This window comes from Ovis canadensis, chromosome 12 (assembly GCF_042477335.2).
Source record: "Ovis canadensis isolate MfBH-ARS-UI-01 breed Bighorn chromosome 12, ARS-UI_OviCan_v2, whole genome shotgun sequence".
Classification (NCBI taxonomy): Eukaryota; Metazoa; Chordata; class Mammalia; order Artiodactyla; family Bovidae; genus Ovis; species Ovis canadensis.
The window spans coordinates 23,371,562-23,395,670 of record NC_091256.1 but is presented as its reverse complement, the minus strand read 5'-3'; the positions used below and the strand labels follow the sequence as shown (position 1 = coordinate 23,395,670).

Below are 24,109 nucleotides of genomic sequence, written 5' to 3'. Positions count from 1 at the left end.
CATGTGTATATATGCGCACATGTAACATGTGTGCGTATATACTTTAAATATATATATACTTAAAACATATATATATACTTAAAGTATATATACACATATATACTTAAAAATCTTAAACACATATACTAAAAATAAGAGTAATAAAAAAAAAGTCTTTCTCAGACTTTGAGAACCAAAGAAGAGAAACAAAATGACTTTTTAGTCAGATTAAAGACCTAAAAGTATACAGAACTATATCTATATGTTTTTTTCTTGAGTTGATTTAACCTCATGTGAACAATAGTTGTCTTGGAAATGGACGTATATGAACTTTAGAAACCAAACTTCCAAGTGGAATTTGTTCCAGTTATGCTACAGACTGGAGGAAATGCCACACTTATTCGAAGAGTTATTTGTTACTTGGAAGTTTAAGTGTTCTGACCAGTGAAAAGTTAACAACAAAATGAAAAAAAGCTGAGGACAGCTTGACTTAAAGAATGCCAGCTTGTGACCCAGGGGATAGCTACTTGCACACTAATGGTGCTGTTCCTGCTGTCCCATTCCCTTCAGCTGGAAGATCAGTCGGAAAGAGAAATCTGGCATCATCTGCGACAGTCAGACAGTGGAACGAAAAATGCCGGTGAAGTGAGTTGCTGTAAAGTTCTTTTTATCTCAGAAGATGTACAAATGAAAACACTTGAGTCTCCATGAGTCTCGATGTTGCGTTTCTTTCATTTATTATAAATATGTTAATTGTTGTCTTCCCTCCTGATTTATACTTTTTCTCCTTTCTCAACTGATTTTTCCTTCTTTTCTAAAATCTGTCCACAGTGCATGTGTTTACAGTTAATTCTTTATATTTACTAAGATAAGGCAAGGTTACAAAGTGGAGAAAACCCACTCTATGTGAGGCTCTCCCAAATTATTCCATGTTCAGGTTAAAGACCTAAGATATACACGATCCTAGCAAAAATTATTCGCTGTTGCAACATGGACTGAGAAACTTGAACACAGATATATCTGTTGATAAGGCAGCAGCTGTCACTTCCTGAAGCACCGGGCTCCTTGTGTGAATCTCCCGCTTGCTAATTGAGTGTGGAGAGCTCAGTTGCTGGAGCCCACATTTTTTTTAATGGAATACAACAGGTTCTAGCGGGCACCATTAGCAAGATAACTGGTAGCTTTCACACAGTTCCTATCCGGCCTGACTCTACTCTGGACAGGCAATATGAGGACTGCTGGCCTTGATGGCACTCACATAAGGAAGGAAATCAGCCCAAACCCCATGAAATGCTAAGTGTGATTCTGGTTCCAGATACACAAGTGAAATCTTCATGGCAAGTCATATACACACACAAGTCACCCTGACCACGCATCACAATTTTACAGGAAATATATGCACACACACAAAGGAGATGAGCTGGACAAAAGCTGTGTAAAGTTGCAACTAAAACACAAATAAAAGAGAAAAAAAAGACAACAAGAGAGACAGAAAGGAAAGAGGGAGGGAGGGAAATGTACAATGTCCATTTATTTACGGTACCACATGTCAAGTAAGTTCAACCCAGTCTGTACGTTCTGAAGCCAGCCACCCTCTTTATCCCCCAATTTTAATTCAATAGATTTTTCTTAACATTGGTATAGTTACATTTCCAAAAATTTAAAACCTATATGTCAGTCACATCTAAAATAAGAAAGGTCCTATTTTGGTTTGACAGCATACAAACTGAAGAATCACTGTCTTCTGAAAAACTTTCTATTGAGTAGAAATTAAAATTTAACTATGTAGAGGAAATATTTGCTGTGACAGGTAATAAATCCTATTATAGGAAAAGCACTCTAAAATTTATTTAACACATTATATTTGTTCCAAAATGTGAACCAAGTATACAAGTATATGTCTATTGACTCATCTATGCCAAGAAGAATTGTGAAAAGAGTTTGTGTATTTGAAGCACAAAAATACACCTGTGTTTGAACTCTAACTGCCTATTAATATATATGTGATATTACACCAGTTATTAACATCCCTTCTTCTTACTCATCGGGAAGTGAAGTGAAGTGAAGTCGCTCAGTCGTGCCCAACTCTTTGTGACCCCATGGACAGTAGCCTGCACCAAGCTCCTCCATCCATGGGATTTTCTAGGCAAGAGTACTGGAGTCGGTTGCCATTTCCTTCTCCAGGTAATCTTCCCGATCCAGGGATCGAACCCAGGTCTCCCACATTGTAGACAGACGCTTTACCATCTGAGCCACCAGGGAAGTCCCTCATTGGTAACATGGGATTAAAACAGACTGTCATTTTCAAGATTAAATAAGGTAAAGTATGTGACATGTTTAGCACAATATGATATAGACTGTAAACATTTGGTACATTGTTATGCATTTTTGTGCTATTATAAAAATTGTCTTTCAGTTTATTCACATATAACAATAAATTACTCTTCTGCAGAATTACATATAATCAATCCCCAATTTTTTATTTGGACAGCAAATTAATATTGTTTCTTAAAATAATGAATCTGAAAAGCATTGCCTTACAATGAATTCTATCAGGTTTGAAACTGATCCTTTAAGTCAAATTTGAACTCTTAGAAAAGAGTGAGCTGAGGGCATTCCAGGCACACACAGCAGTGGGTATTTATTCAGAGGGCTGAAGGACAACTTTTTTTCCTTTATAACATCCTAGTATCTCTAATTCTATTATCACTAATATTCTATACCTATAGAATACCTATAATATTTTAGTATAATCTAATTCAAAGCATAAGGAATTTTCTTTTGTTCTTGGTTCTACACCAGCTCAAAGACTTTGCTCGCTTTTTCCTGTTTTTACTGTTTCCCTACCTTTATGATGATAATAAGAATAGCTACCACTCATTTGAATAATTCCATTCTAAAAAGACTCTTTTACATTCCAGCACGTCACTGAATATTCCTTTTGCTTTTGGCTTAAGCATACTCTGGCTCTCCCTAAAGGACATGGGTTGCTTTGATGCCTTCAAAATGGATGTTGTCCATTCCCTATAGTTTCACTCACTTGGGGTTGACCGAGAGGTCCCTGGTTTGTTGCTGCCCAGTGATGCTTTTGCATCACTTCTCCTCTTTCCTCACCCAAAACACACTTTGAAGCTAATAAAATTCAGCTGCACCTTTACTAACCTTCTCATCACTGTCAGCTACTAGCATCTTAAAAGTCATTGCACTTCTTCCACTGAAGGCTTTAATGCCTGCCACTGTTTGGGGCTTGGCCATTCAGTCATTATTTGTTTATACATCCAAGAAATATTTCTCAAACCAGACACACTGCTCTCTGTGCTGGACAATAATATTCTTTTTTCCTGTCATTGTACAACTTACAAACAAATGGGGGAGTACATATTCATCCCTGAATGATTCTGCCTAGAGTCTACTTCTCAGGGTTTTCTTTGATGGCTGTTCCTTATTTAAAATGAATGTACTTTGCAGCCAGACTGGAGATCAAATCTCCTCTCTGCCCTCTTCATTAACACACATTCCACAGGCACTAAGGAGAAATTTGAGCACCACGCTAAGCACCAAATTTCAATCTACAAATACAGACAACATTTTAAACACATGCATTTTAAGTGATCATATGATAATTTTAACACCAGGGAAGCCTGGCGTGCTGCAGTCCATGGGGTCGCAAAAAGTCGGACACAACTGAGAGAATGAACTGAACTGCTAGGATTCCTAAAATTTGATAAAAGAACTAATGTTGGACTCATATGAGATATAACATGATCATTTTAGAGTAACAGTTTTCATAGTGCACACAAGCTCTTCTACGTAAAATTAGATCTTATATAGGGTCCCATTCTCCATTTACGAAAGATGAGAACTGAAAATGCCCATCTGAATGAAAGAACACCATTTCAAAATGGCTTCATGGGAAACCTTGCATCCCCAAGATTTAGTAGATCAAGGGAGAAAGGAAAATCAGTTGCCTGTCATTGAGGAAAAAGTAAAAGAAATGGCAGATAGGAAATCCAAGTACTGGGAGATATCAGCATGTGTTCCCTGTCACCCAGCCTCCCTGTGTGGCCTCTGAGTACAGACATTACCATCTGAAAATATAAGTACAGCAGCAGCAGAGAGAAGAGCAATGCAAACTGGGGCGAACCACACAAAGTAATAGAATGTAAAAGCATAGGGACTGCATGACCCTAGCAGATTTAAGATTAGTCACCTTGATATGCAAATATAAATTTTATAAGAATGACTGGATGTGAGACTATCCATCTTTTTAATAGAAACCTTCAATTAGATCATTCCTTTCCATAGCTAGTAAGTAATTTGCACATCACAGCTACATCATCCAAGATTTTTCTTCTGGGTAGCAGCTGCTTTCTATGGATGGGGGCTTATTTCATTAGGATCTTTGCTTATTAAGGGGAATAATGCATGATATATTTACATCTCAGAAAGTTTATGTTGGAAATTTGATTTATTATTTCTACATCACATCCCCCAAAGTATACCTTCTTCAGAAAACTTAAGTCAATAAATTTTTTGACTGCTTTGGAAAAGTTATTACTCTGTCCTAATAGATACCTAGATTTAAATAAATCAACCCAGATGGAAGCATACCTTTAAAGAGAAATGAAAGTTGCCTCAAAATGGGGTAAAGACTCCTTAAAATACTATAAATAAACATTTTCAAGATCATTCCACATTAAAAATCTTTAAAACTGTAAAGAAACTTAAGATGCATAATTATGAAATGGACAATTTTGTATTCTGTGAAAACTTAGAAAATAGTTCTTTCATCACTACTGCTATCATGATAACTCTTCAGGAACAGGCTAGTGTAACCCACATAAATTAACAATTAATATAGTTGAGATTAAATTCACTAGGTTCCACAGAGCAATGAGCAATCTCTCTTGTACCTTCATTAGAAATCAAGAATTTGCAAGTATGATCAATACTGTTGGTTAGAATAGTAAATAATTTGCTGGTGTCAAATCACATTCCCCTTTCTTTGCTATTGCTGTCCACTGTAGAAGATATTATATAATCCTTGTTGACCTTTTGTAGCTTAATTAGTGATGCAAAGCTCATTTAAATTATATAATTCAACAAATACACATAACTCAAATATTATTATAGATTACAGAAGAAAAAGATCACAATGCTATTGTCAAGGGTAGATGTTGTTTCCACAGGTCACCAACTACAGAAACAATGGCGTGGTCTGAAAATATGGACACACTTTTAACCAATCAAGGTAAGATCCAAACGATAACAGGCCTAAAAATGCAAGGATTAAAATTAAATCAGTAAATTCTGAAAGTTGTAGACATGTTATAAACAATGAGTTTGATCAATATGTGAAGTATAAAATTCCCCAAAGTCTTATAAAACTTATACAGGCCCAAAGTTTAAATGGAATTAGGTTGAGTCTAAATGAAGACAAGATTATAGAAATTAAAGACATTAAAAGAACAAGAAAATTCCAAATAGAAAGGAAGTGATAAAGTTGTCTTAGTCTCATTATCATTTGATGTATATCAAATACTGGATTGCATAGCTATCCCCTTCTCCAGGGAATCTTCCCAACCCAGCGATCGAACCTAGGTCTGCCACATTGCAGGTAGATTCTTTACCATCTGAGCCACCACAGAAGCCCAGGAATACTGGAATGGGTAGCCCATCCCTTCTCCAGGGGATCTTCCCAAAGCAGGAGTAGAATCAGGGTCTCCTGCATCGTAGGCAGATTCTTTACCAGCTGAGCTACCAGGGAAGCCAGTCTCATTATCATTTGATATATAGCATAACTATTATTGTTGCAAATTAAAGCATACAAACTATTGAAAAGTTGAAAATTTAAATAAATCATTTGCTTCTTCAGGGTAAAGTATGTATTCCAACTGAGCTATTCTTAGAGAATACAAAAACATATTTGAATATATATAAATATGTACATTGTGGATATAAACTTATAATTAAAATCATGGCTTAATAAAGTAAGTTTGGTCAATTATAAATCAAACATCCCAGAATTTAATACAAAACAGTCATATACAAAGATATCTAGAATTCTGCTTTTGCTGTACATAAACCTGCTTTACAGCATTTCTGTCCCATACAGGATAGAAATGATGCTACAAGAGACATACACAGAAAATATTTAAATGTAGTGCTTGTTCTAATCAAATGGCATTTCCACTTGAAATTTATAAAGTAAATATCAGAATATTAGAAATGCTTGAAACATGATAAATCTGAATATGTTCTTCATGGCTGTTTTGTTTTTGTTTTTTCCATAAAAAACAATTTGATTTAGATGAAATTGCACTATCATTTTATGAGTCTTAAATAACTAATTCCTAAAGTATAGACAGAAGATCCTGGTGGGCTACAGTCCATGGGGCTGCAGAGTCTGACATGACCAAGCACACACGCACACATACTTTGGGCTTCCCAGGTGACACAGTGGTAAGGAATCTGTCTGCCAATGAAGAAGACACAAGAGTCTCAGGTTCGATCCCTGGGTAGGGAAGAACCCCTGGAGGAAGAAATGACAAATTCTGTGGACAGAGGAGCCTAGCAGGCTACAGTCCATGGGGTTGCAAAGAGTCGGACACTACACACACACAAAGCACAGACATAAAATAACCCGTCAAAACCCTAGAATCCAACTAAGAACATGTATTAAAGCTATACGGAATTTCACTTCTGTAAGTTTCAAACGCATGTTTCTTTTTTCCTTAAATACATGACAAGCGGGACAGGTCAGGTTTGCTAACACCATGGGAAAGGTGTCTCTGCAGTGGGGGATTGGCTGCGGCAGTAGTGCAGACAGAGGCATGAAGGTTATAGATGAAGGCAGACGCACCCCCCTGCAGATCTCCTGGGATTTTGCACCTCATGCCCACAGAAAGTACAAAAGTCATAGATTCATCTGCAAAGCTGTTTGGATTTTGCTTTTCTAAAACCAGAAAAATATCTCCCATGCTTTTCAATGCTTTAAACAGATGACCCACCATATTACCTACTTGTTTTGTGACTTGATGATACGCCTTGCACATACTGAGCAGAGATATTAGTGTGGTTTCTGCCACCTGCTCCTGACATATTCCACTCCTCAGCCCCCATCACACCTACCCATAACTATTCACCCACACAGAGGGATCCTCAGATAATATATGGTTGCGACTGTGGTTATTCTAAAGTCACTTGACGACCTGTGAACTTTCAAATTGTATGTATATAATAGATGAGTGATTCAATGACAGTCTCTGCAAGGAAGAGATAACTAGCCCCAGTGTACCTGTTTATTCTATTTCTGTGTGTCCAAACAGCAACGGGAGGAGAAAAGGAGGAGTGACTGTTAGCTCAATGTCGCTCTTCATGAATATGGCAGGAGGGGAGAGAATAATAATATTTTTAGATCTCTAACTTCCCATCTCACTGGGATGTATTTAGATAACCCATATTGCAAAATACTTTCATATCCCTTAATGACACATATATAAAATAGTGCCAGGCATGCTTCTACAATATTCTTTCAGTATTATCAAAGTATATACTTTATTATATAAAATAGATTTTTTGAGTATAAGTTCTATTTAGACCTCTCGAATTCATCATTGTTTGGATCAAACTCACGGAAAAATTTAATTGTGTTACTAAGAGGATTTTTATAACCCAAATTTGTGTCACAGAAGCTTCTCTAATGTATTTTCTAAACACAAGACATGTGCAATTGAATTTTATAGTGCTCACATACTAACAACATTCACACTCTGCAATATTTATACTGAGAATTTTAATTGGTATCTGATCATCTTTTGCAATGACCTATTATTTCAACTCTACTTCGAATCATTTTAAAAAATTGTTATGTTTAGTTTTAATCCAGGGCTTCTAGATAACCACCCTGTTCCATGAAGACCTCTTCTACTGTCTATACGAACCTTCACTTTCCTTCTAACCTGCAGCAACCAACAAACAACTAACTTAGGGCCCTTTCCACACATGTTTCTCTGATACTTACTTTTTTGCTAGTCAATTTCTCCCTACTTCGCAGCCTGAAGAGTCAGCTCTCTAGCACATAGTTAGGGAGGAGTGGCTTTGAGCCAGGCTGAGGGGCCCCCTCGGCAGGTGTAGGAGAAAACCACCAACGTATTGGAAGGCAAATCCTCTGAAGGACAAACGTGCCAATGAGTGTTTCTTCCTCCAAGACACAGAGTCTCACTACGAGCAGACCATGCCATAGGAAGGTACCGACTGAAACGGACACAAACTGAAAGGACTGCTTAGTTCAGGCAACTGCAGGAATTTGATAATAATCTTTCTAACCTGCTACCTCAGCTGTAAAAGATTTAGAAACACTGCCTTCCCAAAGGAGTTCTAGGTATGCCAAAGAAGATTCTGAGGCACATTTTATATGAGGAAACTAGAGAAAAGAGTCTAAACAGGTGATCAGAAACTTAAACATTTATGAACAGGAATAATAAATGTTTAAATGTGGCTGAAAATAAGACAGTGAGAAGAGCTGGAACGTATGGGAATCCTAGAATCTCTGGCTGTTATTCAATTTTTTTAACTGCTAATATTAGAAAAATAGATTGAATATTTTACATCAATGACTACTGATCCAAAATCAAGCTTTCTAAAGTTAAAAACTAAAATGTATAAATGCTATATTTAGAAGGATGATAAATATTGGCCACTGAATCCTCAAATGCTTTCACTAAGCAATGTATACAGTTGGTCACATGACTGCACTGTGTGATGCACAAACGTTTTCCTCATGTATTTTATAGCTGGTCTGGATGCTTTTCGAACATTCCTAAAATCAGAGTTTAGTGAAGAAAATGTTGAGTTCTGGCTTGCCTGTGAAGACTTTAAGAAAACAGAAAGTGCAGAAAAAATTGCTTCCAAAGCCAGGATGATTTATTCTGAATTCATTGAAGCCAATGCCCCCAAAGAGGTGAGTGAAATATTCCACAACAGTGAATATTTATCCACTTATCCACTAACACATCTGCTCCCAATTGAAAGACACTAAGTCCACCTCAAGGGAAATTAAATTGTCACCATGTCTTCAAATAGATGTCCGTAAATTTGAACAGAAGTTCCTTATGGTGATCCTCTGGCACTGATTCACTAAACAGTTTCTAGCACTCTCTATGTGCTTCAGTGTTTCTATTTTCTGAGCACAACAAGCAGGCTCTTAAAAAACAGTCTAATGTCCCAAATTAAACAGCTCTACAGAAATCCTCCTTAAGCATGCTTCTGGATTTCAAATTCATTTTCATTTTTCCTTTTGTAAGCACAGGGGTCAATTTGGAATAGAACTCTTGAATACAATTTTTAAAATAAAAAAAGATACATACATGAAGATAAAACCTACTAACCAACAGTACAAATTCGTAATATTTAATGTTCTGGAGACCCACATCACTGCAAATAATAATGCCTTACCTTCTCAAACAGGGGGCTGCCTGACTTTATTTCCTTGATGGCTGTTGGGCTGCACCCTGCAGGCTTGCAGAGACATCCATGGTTCAGTGAACGAGGGGGCTTACACGTCTGAAGTAGGGTCCCGGAGCCACACCCCATGGTTTGGGGTGGACGGCGGAAGGGACATGGAGGCAGACTTCGCTGCAGGGGATGGGGAGGAATGGGAAGGCCACTAGTTAACGGGGAAATGACTGGCATCGGGTTGGCTCTTGGGTTACCAGGGAAACCAGCAGAGGGTCAGGGCCCTCTGAGCACCTTCTTGGGGCAGAGGTCTTCCTGTCTTAAACTATCAAAGGGAGTCATTCTGTCCTAAAGATTAAAGCAGTCATTAACTGGGCCTGAGGGGCAAACATACAGATGTTTACTGACTAAGGTCCATCCTGTGAGTGGGCTGTAGGGAACCAGGAACTGCTCCAGGGGCAGGAAGTGGACAGGGAGTGAGCAAACAGCCATCCTGCGTGGTCAGTTCACCGTGGTGAAAATGAGCCACGGCTATGCAGGCGGCCTGGTCCTACAACAGTAAAAATGAGCCACAGGTATGTCGCAAGTGGTCAGATTCCACCTGTGCTGCATTAAGATCAGGAAAATAGAAAAGGCCTTACAGGAAAACGTGGAAGGACTTTGAGAAGAGCCCCTCAAAAATGCTTTATGTGTATACAATCTCATTTATAATTGATTTAATTTCCAGAACCAAATGATGATCATCTCTGCTGCATCCCCTTAATGTTTAACTTTAAACTATTTACAATTTAAAACTGCTGTAATCCCTCACTGATTATAACATCTAAGCAGAGAGCTTTAATGCCTAAGCAGCAAACGGGAATCTATCTTAAGCCACTAGCACCGAACGTAAACCACCCAGGTCATCTCTCCCTACAGAGTTGAAATACTGATACCCTCCCAAGTGACAGCTACTATATGTTCTAATCCAAAGTTAAAATTCATGGTATGAGAAGTTATTGTACTAATGAGGACAGAGGACAGCAAAGATGAAATGCAAACATTTTTTTAAATCTGTGGCATAAAGTTGCTGTATCAATAGTTCAAGTTTTAGATGGACATTAATTACCGAAGCATATGTTGGTATAGTAAAATTTTGCTGACACATGAACCACTGAAGCTTAGAGTGGAATTCAAAGGGGGAAAGAAAAAGTAACTTAACTCCTGTGGAGCTATTTCAACATTCATTTCCCAGCCACTATCTAAGAATCAATAAATGAGTCCAGAAAAATTTAAATGTAGTGTATAAGATTTGTCAAGTTGATTAATGTGTCATTCCCTAAAAGTCTTTGAAATCAACGCTAAAGGTAATCTATTTATTGTGATATTGGTTTGAAGGCCAGATTTATTTTTCTTTATGAATCTGTCTGCTTAATGATTATTTTAAGTTTTTCAAATATTATATATGAAAAATATTACATTAATACTAAAGAAATGTAATCTCTTAATTACAGCTGAACTCAAAGTTGTATAATAAATTATCAATTTGGATTAAATAGTCTTATTTTCCTAATCTTTCCTGCCAAAATAAATTAATATGGTAATAATTTAAAAGAATAGTACAGTTACTGTTTTAGGATACAAAGCTTTCAAACATTTTATAGTTTGTCCATCTAGTTAATGTTATAGCTGTTTTACAAATCATGGATTATATTGTCTCAAACTGTCTAAAACTATTGTTATTGGATATGACAAAATTCTCACTGAAGATGAAGTGTATATATACAATTGAAACTGCCATCATCTTTCCTATTATATGCCATTAATTATTTCCAATTCAAATTAACTAAAGGGCATTTGTCTCTTACATACCAATTTCAGTCTTCAGCATCAATTATATATTATATAATACAAGTATTAGTATGAGTCATTAAATGGAAATTTTTTAAGAGTCTGTTCCCACAATGAAGAATCTGTTCCCACAATGAAGTCACACAGTAGAAGGGGAGATTGACATGTGATAAAACCAGTCAAATACACAATAGGCAACTAGTAAGTTGGATCATTTAAAGCTTGTTATTAGCAGTGTGCGGAAGAGCAATGAAGTCTATCCAGAGATTTATAGGATGGATTTGTAGGGTGGTTCACGTATGAAAACTACGTCATATTTATCAAGAGAGCAAATGAAAAAAGTATTTCAGACTGAGGGCACAGTGTACAGCGTAGATGTACACAACTCCCTAGAGTTTTCCAGAAATCACAAGCATTTTGATATCACTAATGAGAAGCAGTGGGATAAGGCTGGACAGGCAGTGATAAAAATAAAGAGAGGGTGGGAAGTAACCTAGATTTATCTAGTAGGCAGACTTCACAGGACAATGTGATATATCTGATATGGAGGTTAGAAAATACCATTTTCATAAGTAGAAAATTAATGAGAGAATGAGATTCATACGAAAGCATTCTTCATTTTTCAATATTCAATTACAGTTGTAAAACTGTCTTGCATAAAGAAATCAAAATTATAACCAATTTCCTTGGTAGAAAACCCTAAAATAGAGAACAATGACAAGGTCACATCATCCAAAAGTCTATTAAGTCCCATTTACTTTCTTTTCAACTTTTCATGTCTTTATTTCTTCATCTGTAAAATTGCTAGCATGACAATAATTTTTAATTGATGCAATTAGACAATTTACCATCAGACTATTTACTAACAATCCCTCTCTATAAATGGATGTTACTAATGGTTCTTCGTTTCCTATTCTAATAGGCAAAACTGCACAGAAAACCTGAACTTTCAGGTCTCTATGAGAGATGATAATTGCAGGAAACTTTATGCCTTCTCCCTTAGAGTTTTACCATCTTTCTGGTTTTCTACAATAATTGTGTGATGTAGTAGGAAATCTAAAGGTTAGAGATACAGACTCAAGTCTTGTAATCTTGTGTTGACCTATTTCATCCCTCTAAGCCTCAGTTTCCTCATCTAAAACCGTAGCTGTGAAAAAGGACACAGCAATCATATAGGATAGATGAAAATGGTGAATGAGATTGTGTATCTAGGGTTTGCATCAGGCAGAACAGTCTTTAAGAAATTTTAATTCCCTTTTTTCTTTACACAAGTCGCTGTAAGTGCTACTGACTCTACCCCAAAACATTAACTAACTTCTAAGACCATCTGAGAACAAGCCACTTTGAATGACTTGATAAAAGTATACGTGAAAGTGAAAGTGTTAGTTACTCAGTTGTATCCGACTCTGCAACCCCAGGAACTATAGCCTGCCAGGCTTCTCTGTCCATGGGATTCTCCAGCCAAGAATACTGGAGTGGGTAGCCATTCCCTTTTCCAGGGGATCTTCCTGACCCAGGGATTGAACCTGGGTCTCCTACACTAAAGGCAGATTCTTTACTGTATGAGCCAACAAGTAAGCCCCTAAATGTGTGTGTGTGTGTGTGTGTATATATATATATATATATGTATATGTATATATATATAAATATATGTGTGTGTATATATATAAAAATATATATGTGTGTATATATATATAAATATATATAAGTGAAAGCGAAGTCGCTCGGTCCTGTCCAACTCTTTGCGACCCCATGGACTGTAGCCTACCAGGCTCCTCCCTCCATGGGATTCTCCAGGCAAGAGTACTGGAGTGGGTAGCCATTCCCTTTTCCAGGGGATCTTCCTGACCCAGGGATTGAACCTGGGTCTCCTACACTAAAGGCAGATTCTTTACTGTATGAGCCACCAAGTAAACCCCTAAATGTGTGTGTGTGTATATATATATATATATATGTGTGTATATATATATATAAATATATATATGTGTGTGTATATATATATATAAATATATATAAGTGAAAGTGAAGTCGCTCAGTCCTGTCCAACTCTTTGTGACCCCATGGACTGTAGCCTACCAGGCTCCTCCCTCCATGGGATTCTCCAGGCAAGAGTACTGGAGTGGGTTGCCATCTCCTTCTGCAGGACATATATATATATATTATATATTATACATATATATATATTACATTTGTGTATATATATAATATATATATGAACACAAATTAGAAAAGCATGTTAGCAAATCACGAGTTTCAGGTAGAAATATCTACTAATTGAATGGATTATACCTAGATACTTTCAGAAGATATTGCAAAGGGAAATAAAAGTGTGAGTCAGATATTTCTGACTAGTCTGAAAATGAGAAAATTATTAGATAATCAATATATATTTTAAAGTGTCCTTACTCTGCACACAGTAAGAACTCGAATGTGGCAAAGAAAAAAAATTCTTAACCTTGTATTTATTCTTCCTTCAATTTGGACCATTAATTTCATAATATTTAAAAATTTTCAAACAATATTATTTGGTTTCAGAAGAAAGTAAATCTTAAAAAAAATTAAAATAGTATGAGCCATCCGGGAAACCCAAGATACTGACAGATTTTAAAAATTTATGTTTTATTTCTGTCATTTATGAATTATGTTTGTATCATCTCTTATATTAATAAGAAAATTAGTCAAGATGGAAAATATGTGATTAAAGAGAAAATTGGTTTATGTTAATTGTCATTCTGTGAGAATGGAAAATGTTCCAAATCATACCACACTGTAATGTTTAAAACTTATATAAATTCAAATTCAAATTATGACCAATCTGGGAGCAAATACATTGGCAATGTTTTAAGTTTAAAAACAAAATACAAAAAATTTAATTCTTAAATGTATTTATTAACTGTGAAGACATCATAACCCATAAAAGAGGAGAAACTATCATCATAAAAGAAAAGAATCTAATGCGTTACACAGGACACTTTTAAAATATCTGTCTGGATGTTTTGCTTTTAATTTTTATTGTAGCACAGTGTTATTTGGTGACTCATTTTTTTTTTTTTAATTTAGTAATAGCACACTTTATTGATCAATAGAAAATATTTGCTGAACAGAAAGTTAATTTTTAAAAGCAGATAAACACTTAGCAAAGATCATTAAACTGATTTATTTTTAAACTCCCTTCTTAGAGTAGGTTCTGTTTAGTTTAGTTCAGTCGCTCAGTCGTGTCTGCCTCTTTGCAACTCTATGAATTGCAGTACGCCAGGCCTCCCTGTCCATCACCAACTCCCAGAGTTGACTCAGAATCATGTCCATCGAGTCAGTGATGCCATCCAGCCATCTCATCCTCTGTCATCCCCTTCTCCTCCTGCCCCCAATCCCTCCCAGCATCAGAGTCTTTGCCAGTGAGTCAACTCTTCGCATAAGGTGGCCAAAGTACTGGAGTTTCAGCTTTAGCATCATTCCTTCCAAAGAACACCCAGGACTGATCTCCTTCAGAATGGACTGGTTGGATCTCCCTGCAGTCCAAGGGACTCTCAAGAGTCTTCTCCAACACCACAGTTCAAAAGCATCAATTCTTCGGTGCTCAGCTTTCTTCACAGTCCAACTCTCGCATCCATAGATGACCACAGGAAAAACCATAGCCTTGACTAGACGGACCTTTGCTGGCAAAGTTATGTCTCTGCTTTTTTTTTTTTTTATTTCATATCAATAAATGCTGATTCTGTGCCTACAATTAACCACCACAAGATGAATTCCTTCCATGGAAGGGAAGTTGGGTCTAAGTAAGAGAACACGTAATAAACACAGAAGTACAATGCAATGTGTTGTGTAAATGAGGTAGCTTGATAAGGAAATGCAAGAAAATAGCATAGATTGAAACTATGGTTTGGCTCAAAAGAAACAGTCAGTCTAGTTGGGTTAAAAAATTAGATTTCTAGAACCAGGAAAAAATAGCAAAGCAACAAATGATTAAGTGGAAAATTTTTAAAAACAGATGAAAATGTTTGCATTATATCTTTTTTTAGGATTTTTATTTTTCTTTCCTGTTTCTTTTGGTGGGGGGCACATAATGCGGCATGCAGGATCTTAGTTCCCTGACCAGGTATCAAATCTGTGCCCTGTGCACTGGGCGTGTAGAGCCTTAACCACTGGACCACCAGGGAATTCTTTGTTGTTCAGTTGCTCAGTCATGTCCCAATTTTTGCAACCCAATGGACTGCAGCATGTCAGGCTTCCCTGTCCTTCATTATCTCCTGGAGTTTGCTAAAACTCATGTCCATTGAGTCAGTGATGCCATCCAACCATCTCATTCTCTATCATTCCCTTCTCCTCCTGCCTTCAATCTTTCACACCATCAGGGACTTTTCCAATGAGTCAGCTCTTTGCAATTGGTGGCCCAAGGATTGGAACTTCAGCTTCAGTCCTTCCAATGAATATTCAGGGTTGACTAGTCTAATCTCCTTGCTGTCTAAGGGATTCAAGAGTTTTCTCTAACACCACAGCTCGAAAGCATCAATTCTTTGGTGTTCAGTCTTCTTTATGGTCCAACTTTCACATCCGTACATGACTACTGGAAAAACCATAGCTTTGACTAGATGGACCTTTGTCAGCAAAGTGATGTCTCTGCTCTTTAATATGCTGTCTAGGTTTATTATAGCCTTTCTTCCAAGGAGCAAGCATCTTAATTTTATGGCTGCAGTCACCATCTGCAGTGATTTTGGTGCCCAAGAAAATAGTCTGTCATTGTTTCCAGTTTCTCCCCATCTATTTGCCATGAAGTGATGGGATCGGATGCCATGATCGTCATTTTTGGAATGTTGAGTTTAAGCCAGCTTTTCCACTCTCCTATTTCACTCTCATCAAGAGGCTCTTCAGTTCCTCTTCGCTTTCTGCCCTAAGGGTGGTATCATCTGCACATCCGAGGTTATTGACAGTTCTCCCAGCAATCTTTCTTCCAGCCTGTGCTTCCTCCAGCCTGGCATTTTGCATGATGTACTCTGCACATAAGTTCAATAAGCAGGGTGACAGTATAAAGCCTTGATATACTCCTTTCCCAATTTTGAACCAGTGCATTGTTCCATGTCTGGTTCTAAAGGGACATTGTTATAAAGGTTCTCGATGGTCAGGGAAGTCCTTGTATTATATCTAAAAGATGACAATGATTGAATAGTACTGAGGCAGGATATGAGATAAGGCCTTTATTTTATGATTTGATTTCTTCATTTATTTTTGGCTGTGCTGGGTCTTCACTTCTGTACAGGCTTTTCTCTCATTTTGCCGTGATGGGGCCTACTCTCTAGTTGTGGTGTGTGGGCTGCTCACTGTGGCGGCTTCTCTTGCTGCAGAGCACAGGCTGGATGTCATGTGGGTTTCAGTACTTGCTGTGCAGGAGCTTAGTTTCTCTGAGGCATGAAGAATCTCCCCAGATCATGGATCAAACCTGTCTCCTGCATTGGCAGGAGGATTATTTACCTCCGAGCCACCAGGGAAACCATGCCTTTATTTTAAATAAGGTTAATTTTGAAAATTCCTTGGCAGTCCAGTGGTTAAGACTCTGCACTCTCACTGCTGAGGCCTTGGGGTTGGAGCTCTGATCAGGGAACTAAAATCCCACAAGCCACACGATACACCTCCCACAAAAATAAGATTAGTTTTATAATCCTGAGGGAAAAGATAGACCTCTGAATTCTTGACAGAGAGAACCCCATGGCAGTATAGGCATTTCTTGATATTCTCAAAATGCCAGTTCTGTATCCTCCATTTTATATTTCTATTTTCTCAGAATGGTAAAGAATCTGCCTGGGTTCAATCCCTGGGTTGGGAAGATCTCCTAGAGAAGGGAAAGGCAACCCACTCTAGTATTCTTGCCTGGAGAATCCCATGGACAGAGGAGCCTGGTGAGTTACAGTCAATGGGGTCGCAAAGAGCTGGGCACAACTGAGCAACTCACACTTTTCTCTTTGCATTTTTAAGTGTTACTTCCCAGTGAGCTGATGCTATTTTGAGTCTTGATCCTGACCCACAAGTTGCTGCTTGTCAACAGTGCCCCCGAACTGTAGAATCACCACCACATATAATGCTTGCTTATTTATTAATTTCCTAAGTTTTTGTACACTAATCAATAGTTAGTGGTCTGTTATGTACCAAGCAGCATGCTGATGCAGCTATGAAAAAAGACAGAGTCTCTGAATAAATAAAGCTAACCATCTTGGTGGGAAGACTCTAGTTTAAAAAAAAAAATAGAATAAACTTTAATGGATGTTGTAATAGGGAAATACAGGTGATGTGGTCACTGTGACTGGAAAAATCCAAGTCTAAGGGATCAGGAAATGTGTCTCAAAGGAAGCAATTAGTGAGCTTTGATCAGAGATGTGAAGGAAATAAGACAAAATGGAAGGATGGAAGGATGATAGGAGAGGAAACGGAAGAAGGGCACCAGCTGGTACCTAGAAGGCTGGCCCAATAGAGGAAGAAGCCTAGTTCTGGGTGCCTCCAAGCATAAGTGGAGCCAAGAGCATCTTCTGAATCCTAGTGATTTCCTGCACTCTGTCTTAGGCACTACAATCACCCACCTTGTACAGGTGAAAAATGAACTGAGGCTTAGAGAGAAAAATGATGAGTGCTGCAGTCATTAAGATACACAGATCATGAGGAGGGAGGTCTTCTGCCCCTGCTTTTACATTTTAATTTCCTTCCTCTAGATCTACTACTGATTTTAAATGTTCATGACACAGCCTGGGAGCCTCGACGTTTATGCTAAAGGTGAAAGCAGAAAACTATCTCATCACATAGAGTCTATCTTCCTTTCTGTCAGAAGCTGGATTTCTCTTCTCATATTCTCTCTATTTTGTATAACTTCTTAAACTGTAAAGCAAAAAAAAAGTGGCAGGAATCTCATTTAATAGCCTGCAGTATCATTCTGGCCCTCTGAAAAAATGACTGCTGCCTTTCAACTCTAAAACAAAACGCTCTTTGAATTTGCACACATCCCTGTGCCGCTTAATCTTGAATTAGTGTGTTGGGGTTCATCCAGGAAACCTGTCCATCTTATTCTCTGTCACCTGCTCCAGATAGCACTTGCTGCTTACATCTATTTTTAGCAATCCATATCCGTCAAGCTTTTATACATTGATTGCATACGTTTGATTTTTTTTTTCATTTCTCTTGTCCAATTTAAGGTGTCAGTGCTGCCTCCCAACTCATGTCATTTATTTCTGTCTTTAAAACCAACTGTGACAAAGGATACACTCCTGTGCAGAATGGATTCCCTCTCAATGTTATAAACTTGGCTATTCTCAACTTTCATAGTAACCCTTGAGAATACACCTCAGGATATTCATGTGCTTTTAATGATGCCAAAAACGAAGTAATACTAGAGGTGTTAGCGGTGATTAAACAGAATTATGTAGCCAAAAACATGATTATAGGCAACTTTAATTTGAATAGTAATTTTTAAGCGCTGCTGTGAATGAGGTTAAGGAGGCTGCCTGCCCCATTTGAGTAAGGCGCTTTCCATATGCATGCGCACACTCTTTGCATAATGACCATCTCCTGCTACACTATACATTCTAAATGAGGGAAAGGCAATCTCATTTGAATGTGAGAGCTTGACTGAAAACTTTTCATTCAAATTATGTAAAAATATATAAAGCACAGTCTAGGGTCACGGGAAAGCCAAAAGGTAGTTTCAAATGCATTCTTCCTGCTAAAATAATTTGTTGGAAGCCAAAAGAAGTTAAAACTGCTGTCATAGAAAAGAGGAATTGGCTTGCATAACTTGCAGTTATCAAAATCACCTGAGCATTAAAATATCCCCAGCTCATTCATTATAATAAAATCGCTTTTTAAACAACAATGCAAACCAGAGGCACTCATTTTAATGCAATGGATTGTTGTCAATGTCAGCTGTGTCAAGGCCTTTTCAAAAATGACAGGATTTAAAAGTCGCTAAACAGTTGCGATGACATCTCAGCTGTCATTCTGTGAGAATCACAAGCCTATGTCTTGTTTTCTGAGATTGGCAGTGCAGCAGTCTCAGAGAGCTAAGATAATTCGTGACCTTTGGAAAAATAAGCAAATTAAATGTCTTTCTCAGCGTCCTTGAAACTTGAGTGTATCCATAGAAACAAAATGCAAGTGACTATTCCCATGAGTAAATAATATAGATATAATGCTCTTCATTTCATCAATCGATATGCCATTCAGCCCCTGCTCTGGACCTACTAATCTGAGCAGCTCAGCTGAGTCTAAGCTTCCCCCAAGGCCCAAGCAGCTCAGGACGGCCTCAGGTCCACACAGTTGGGAGGCCTGCATCTCTAGAGGGTTACCTCCCGTCAGGGTACCTGCCTTCAATCTACTCCAATCTCAGTATCTCCTCTGTGCTTACTTTTTGAGATAGAAATTGATACAACAACTTCACCAAAAATCAGACTTGAGATGAGTGCACAGCTGGAGGTGCATTTGGCAGCCATGAACCTCAAAGTGATCACATTAAAGGAATGTATGTATCAAAATATATGCTAGGCTGAATATTTTCACTTTCAGGGGACTCAAGAAGAAAAGACAGGGCGCTGTGGGCAGACTACTCAAACTTTATTCAGACCGACTCCTTGGGACCATTTAATGACACGTATCACCCTCTTTTTACTGAAATGTTAACTTCAGTTGGCTTCCTGTACTTAATTTCTTCCTCTCTTGCTGACAATTCTTTCCCAATTTCTTTTACTGTTCCTACCTATAGCCCAGCACATACTATCTTGAGAGGAGGTGGCTGTCATCTATTTTCTGCCTGCATTTGCTCCCCGGCGGATTTCTTCCAGTCTCTGGCTCTAAAAGGGCATCTCAAACTTCACTACAAATCTGAGTCCTTATTTCCTCCTCAAACTTTTCTTCTGAGTCTCTCTGTCTCAGTGAAGGGCAACTCCATTCTTTTTGCTCTGGCTGAATAATTGATACTCATCCTTGGTTCTTCTCTTCAGCGCCATATCTAATCCTTTGACACTTTGTCATCTCATTCTTCAGACTATTTCTAAAATCCAGCCATTCCAAAAAATGTTGTTGCTTACCCCAGTTTATAAATATTCAGTTGCAGGCTTCATCTATTCTACATTCTAAGTACCTCTGAAATCTATACATTTCCCTCCATTCTCTGTGAAATGACGCAGCCTAATCCTCCATGACTAACCACCTGAATTTCTGGTATGACTTACTCATTTTTCTGCCCTTTATCCACAACTAGTCATTATATCACATAGCAGCCAGTAATATGTTTTTTCAAGCACATGTGTTTACATTAGTACCTTACTTAAAATTCTTCTTGTTGCTTTCAAGTTAATTAAAAATTATTTTAGAAGACCTATAAAAGTCTATGTGATATGGACCTGCATGCCTCTTGAGGCTGTTGCCCCTTTCCCTCTGAAAACCTACTGGGCTTTTGTCAGTTTTCCCTCCATGGCCAGGTGCCTTCCATAATCTTCTATGCTCATAACAATATCTTGATGATCAGTTTACAACCTTATTTCTTTCAGAAAGACTTTTTTTTTTAAAGAAGGTAGCTTCTTCCCTTTGGATTATTTTCTCAAAATCTGTCTTCTTGTTTGACTCTCAACTTTATTATTTTTATATGGTCAGATCTTAGCACAATTCCTAAGTACCCATTCAATGAAATAATTTAAATGAATAAATTACAGAAATTTACCATAAAACAACCACATTTTCCAATGAGGTCTTTTTTTATTAAAGAAAAATAGGGACAATAATACTATCCATCTTATAGGTATGTGTGTGTGACATACCATAGCCATATAAAGACTTAGCACAACAGTAGTAATATTTGATGAATATTAACTATTATTATTTACAGTTAAAGTAATCTTCTTTAAATATCCTTAGGATTATTTTAGAGATATGTCATTGCTTAAATATTTTGAAACAAGAGATGATAAAGTCACCAAGGAAAATAATCCAGGGAGAGAAGACTGGGCACGAACTTAGATGATGCATGACTCCTCTGCTCGTATGTTGAGGGACAGGTAGAGAAAAAAGAATCAGGGAAAGAAATAGGGAAAGATAGAAGACAGGTTAATTCCATGCCACAAACTACTGAATTCCCTTTGTAGTGACTAACTTTCTCCTCTGATTATCAGACTGAATACTTAACATTAACAGAAGCCACTGTGTCCAAACCTGTTTAAGCAAGAAATCAAATTTCTTAGGATTTTTAAGTCAAAATAATGTATGGTGATAACGAAAGTATAGTGACACTCTTTCTGTAATCAAGGAAGGGTTCTTGGAGGATATTCAACTTCAGCTAAATCATAAAGGGTTGAGGATAATCTGTACAGAATAAAGTTGTGGAGGAGAGAGGGATTTTAGATGGTAACACAGAATAAACAAGAGCTTTAGAAAGAAAATTAACTCAGAACAGAAAGTAGATGAACTTCTGTTCATCTCTGGATGTCACCAAAGATAAGTAGGAGGTAATTTCATAACAACACTTGAAGTCCAGGTATGAGGAAGCTCAAATGCAAGGGTAAGGTGTTTAAAATTTATATTATAGAAACTAATGGTTGTCGACTGAATACTCATACAATGAAAGTGATATTTTGGTGAAATTGGCATAGTAATGCTGTCCACTGTGTGTACAAGGGGAGGGAACAACTAAGAGAAAAATTCCATGGTTCAAGATACTATGTTATACAAGATTAAACTGGAGAGATAGGAATGGATTTAGAAAAGGGAGAGGAACCAGAGATCAAATTGCTAACATCCATTGGGACATAGGAAAAAACAACAGAGTTCCAGAAAAACATCTACTTCTGCTTTATTGAAAATGCCAAAGCCTTGGACTGTGTGGCTCACAACAAGCTGTGGAAAATTCTTAAAGAGATGAGAATACCAGACCACCTTACTTGCCTCTTGAGAAATTTGTACACAGATCAAGAAGCAACAGTTAGAAATGGACATGGAACAACAGACTGGTTCCAAATCAGGAAAGGAGTACATCAAGGCTGTATATTGTCACTCTGCTTATTTAACTTAGATGCAGAGTACATCATGTGAAATGCTGGGCTCGATGAAGCACAAGCTGGAATTAAAATTGCTGGGAGAAATATCAATAACTCCAGATATGCAGATGACACCAACCTTATGGCAAAAAGCAAAGAACTAAAGAGCCCCTTGATGAAACTAAAAAAGGAGAGTGAAAAAGTTGGCTTAAAACTCAGCATTCAAAAAACTAAGATCATGGCATCCAGTCCCATCACTTCACAGCAAATAGATGGGGAAACAATGGAAACAGTGACAGACTTTATTTCCTTGGGCTCCCAAATCACTGCAGATGGTGACTGCAACCATGAAATTAAAAGATGCTTGCTCCTTGGAAGAAAAGCTATGACCAACCTAGAGAGCATATTAAAAAGCAGAGACATTACTTTGCCAGCAAAGGTCCGTCTAGTCAAAGCTATGTTTTTTTCCAGTAGTCATGTATGGATGTAAGAGTTGGAATATAAAGAAAGCTGAGCACCAAAGAATTGACGCTTTTAAACTGTGGTGTTGGAGAAGACTCTTGAGAGTCCCTTGGTCTGCAAGGAGATCCAATCAGTCAATCCTAAAGGAAATCAACCCTAAATATTGATTGGAAGGACTGATGCTGAAGCTGAAGCTCCAATACTTTGGCCACATGATGTGAAGAACTGACTCATTTGAAAAGACTCTGATGCTGGGAAAGATTGAAGGCAGGAGGAGAAGGGGATGACAGTGGATGAGATGGTTAGATGGCATCACCGACTCGATGGACATGAGTTTGAGCGAGCTCTGGGAGTTGGTGAAGGACAGGGAAGCCTGGGGTGCTGCAGTCTATGGGGTCACAAAGAGTCAGACACGACTGAGGACTGAACTGAAGGAGTGAGAAATAAAAAGAGCATTGTGAAATTACAAAAGAAAAGGTGAATAAGGAAAGTTCTATATACAGATAGATAGAGAAAGAGAGAGATCAGAGGGAAAAAAGATTTGTCAGAGATGATTCTTAAGTTTCCAGCTGGAACAACTTGGAGAAAAATAATGACATTTATAAAAACAGGTGGGTGTGATATTTTGTCACTGACATTAAAATGAATTGCCAAGACACATCTTCCTAAGTCTACTTATTATCTCCTGGGAACAGTGTCTCTGCTCATCACTTAGATATCTATAGCTGATGTTGGCAGCTTATTGGTAGGAAAACAGGCAAATCAGAAAAGTGAGAGGGGCAAGTGAGAAGTACAAACTTAGTATATTTGAACAAATAATATTAATTATCAGTAATATACTGAAATGAATAGTTCTGCTTAAAATGCTACCGTGATTTTTAACAAAAGTAGAAGCTTTTTCACTTTACTTACATGACACACATGTATTGAATTCTTACACTGTGCAAGGCATAGTGAGGGATAGGTAAAATGTAAATATAATGTAAGTAACACAAAGTCCCTTCACAGGTCAGAAAAGGTAAACCTTACAAGGTAGATGTTATTTGAATGTAACTTTAAGGACGTAAGAGCTTCCCTGATAGCTCAGATGATAGAGTCTTCTTCCAATGCAGGAAACACAGGTTCCATTCTTCAGTTGGGAAGATCCCCTGGAGAAGAGAACCCACTCCAGTATTCTTGCCTGGAGAATTCCATGGACAGAGGTGACAGTCCACAGGGGTCACAAAGAGTCAGACACAACAGAGAGACTCACTTTAAAGACATAAAAGACTGTGAAAGACTTAGATGAGGAGTGGGTTTCAGCTAGCCTGGGGTGGTCAGGGAAAATATTCATTGGTAACAATGTACATGAATTTGAGCAAATTCTGGGAGATAGGAGAAGA

At 37.6% G+C, this 24,109-nt stretch overlaps 1 protein-coding gene across 1 annotated transcript in view; it reads left to right on the top strand.

Moving 5' to 3' along the window:
* The first annotated feature begins 613 nt into the window (after window positions 1-613).
* The window catches only part of RGS21 (regulator of G protein signaling 21), a 45,514-nt gene continuing 22,018 nt past the window's right edge, over window positions 614-24,109 (top strand). Inside the window, exons 1-3 of the mRNA XM_069545109.1 lie at window positions 614-624; window positions 5,154-5,230; window positions 8,775-8,941. Coding sequence (XP_069401210.1) covers window positions 614-624; window positions 5,154-5,230; window positions 8,775-8,941 — 255 coding nt within the window. The remainder of the gene's footprint in view (window positions 625-5,153; window positions 5,231-8,774; window positions 8,942-24,109) is intronic.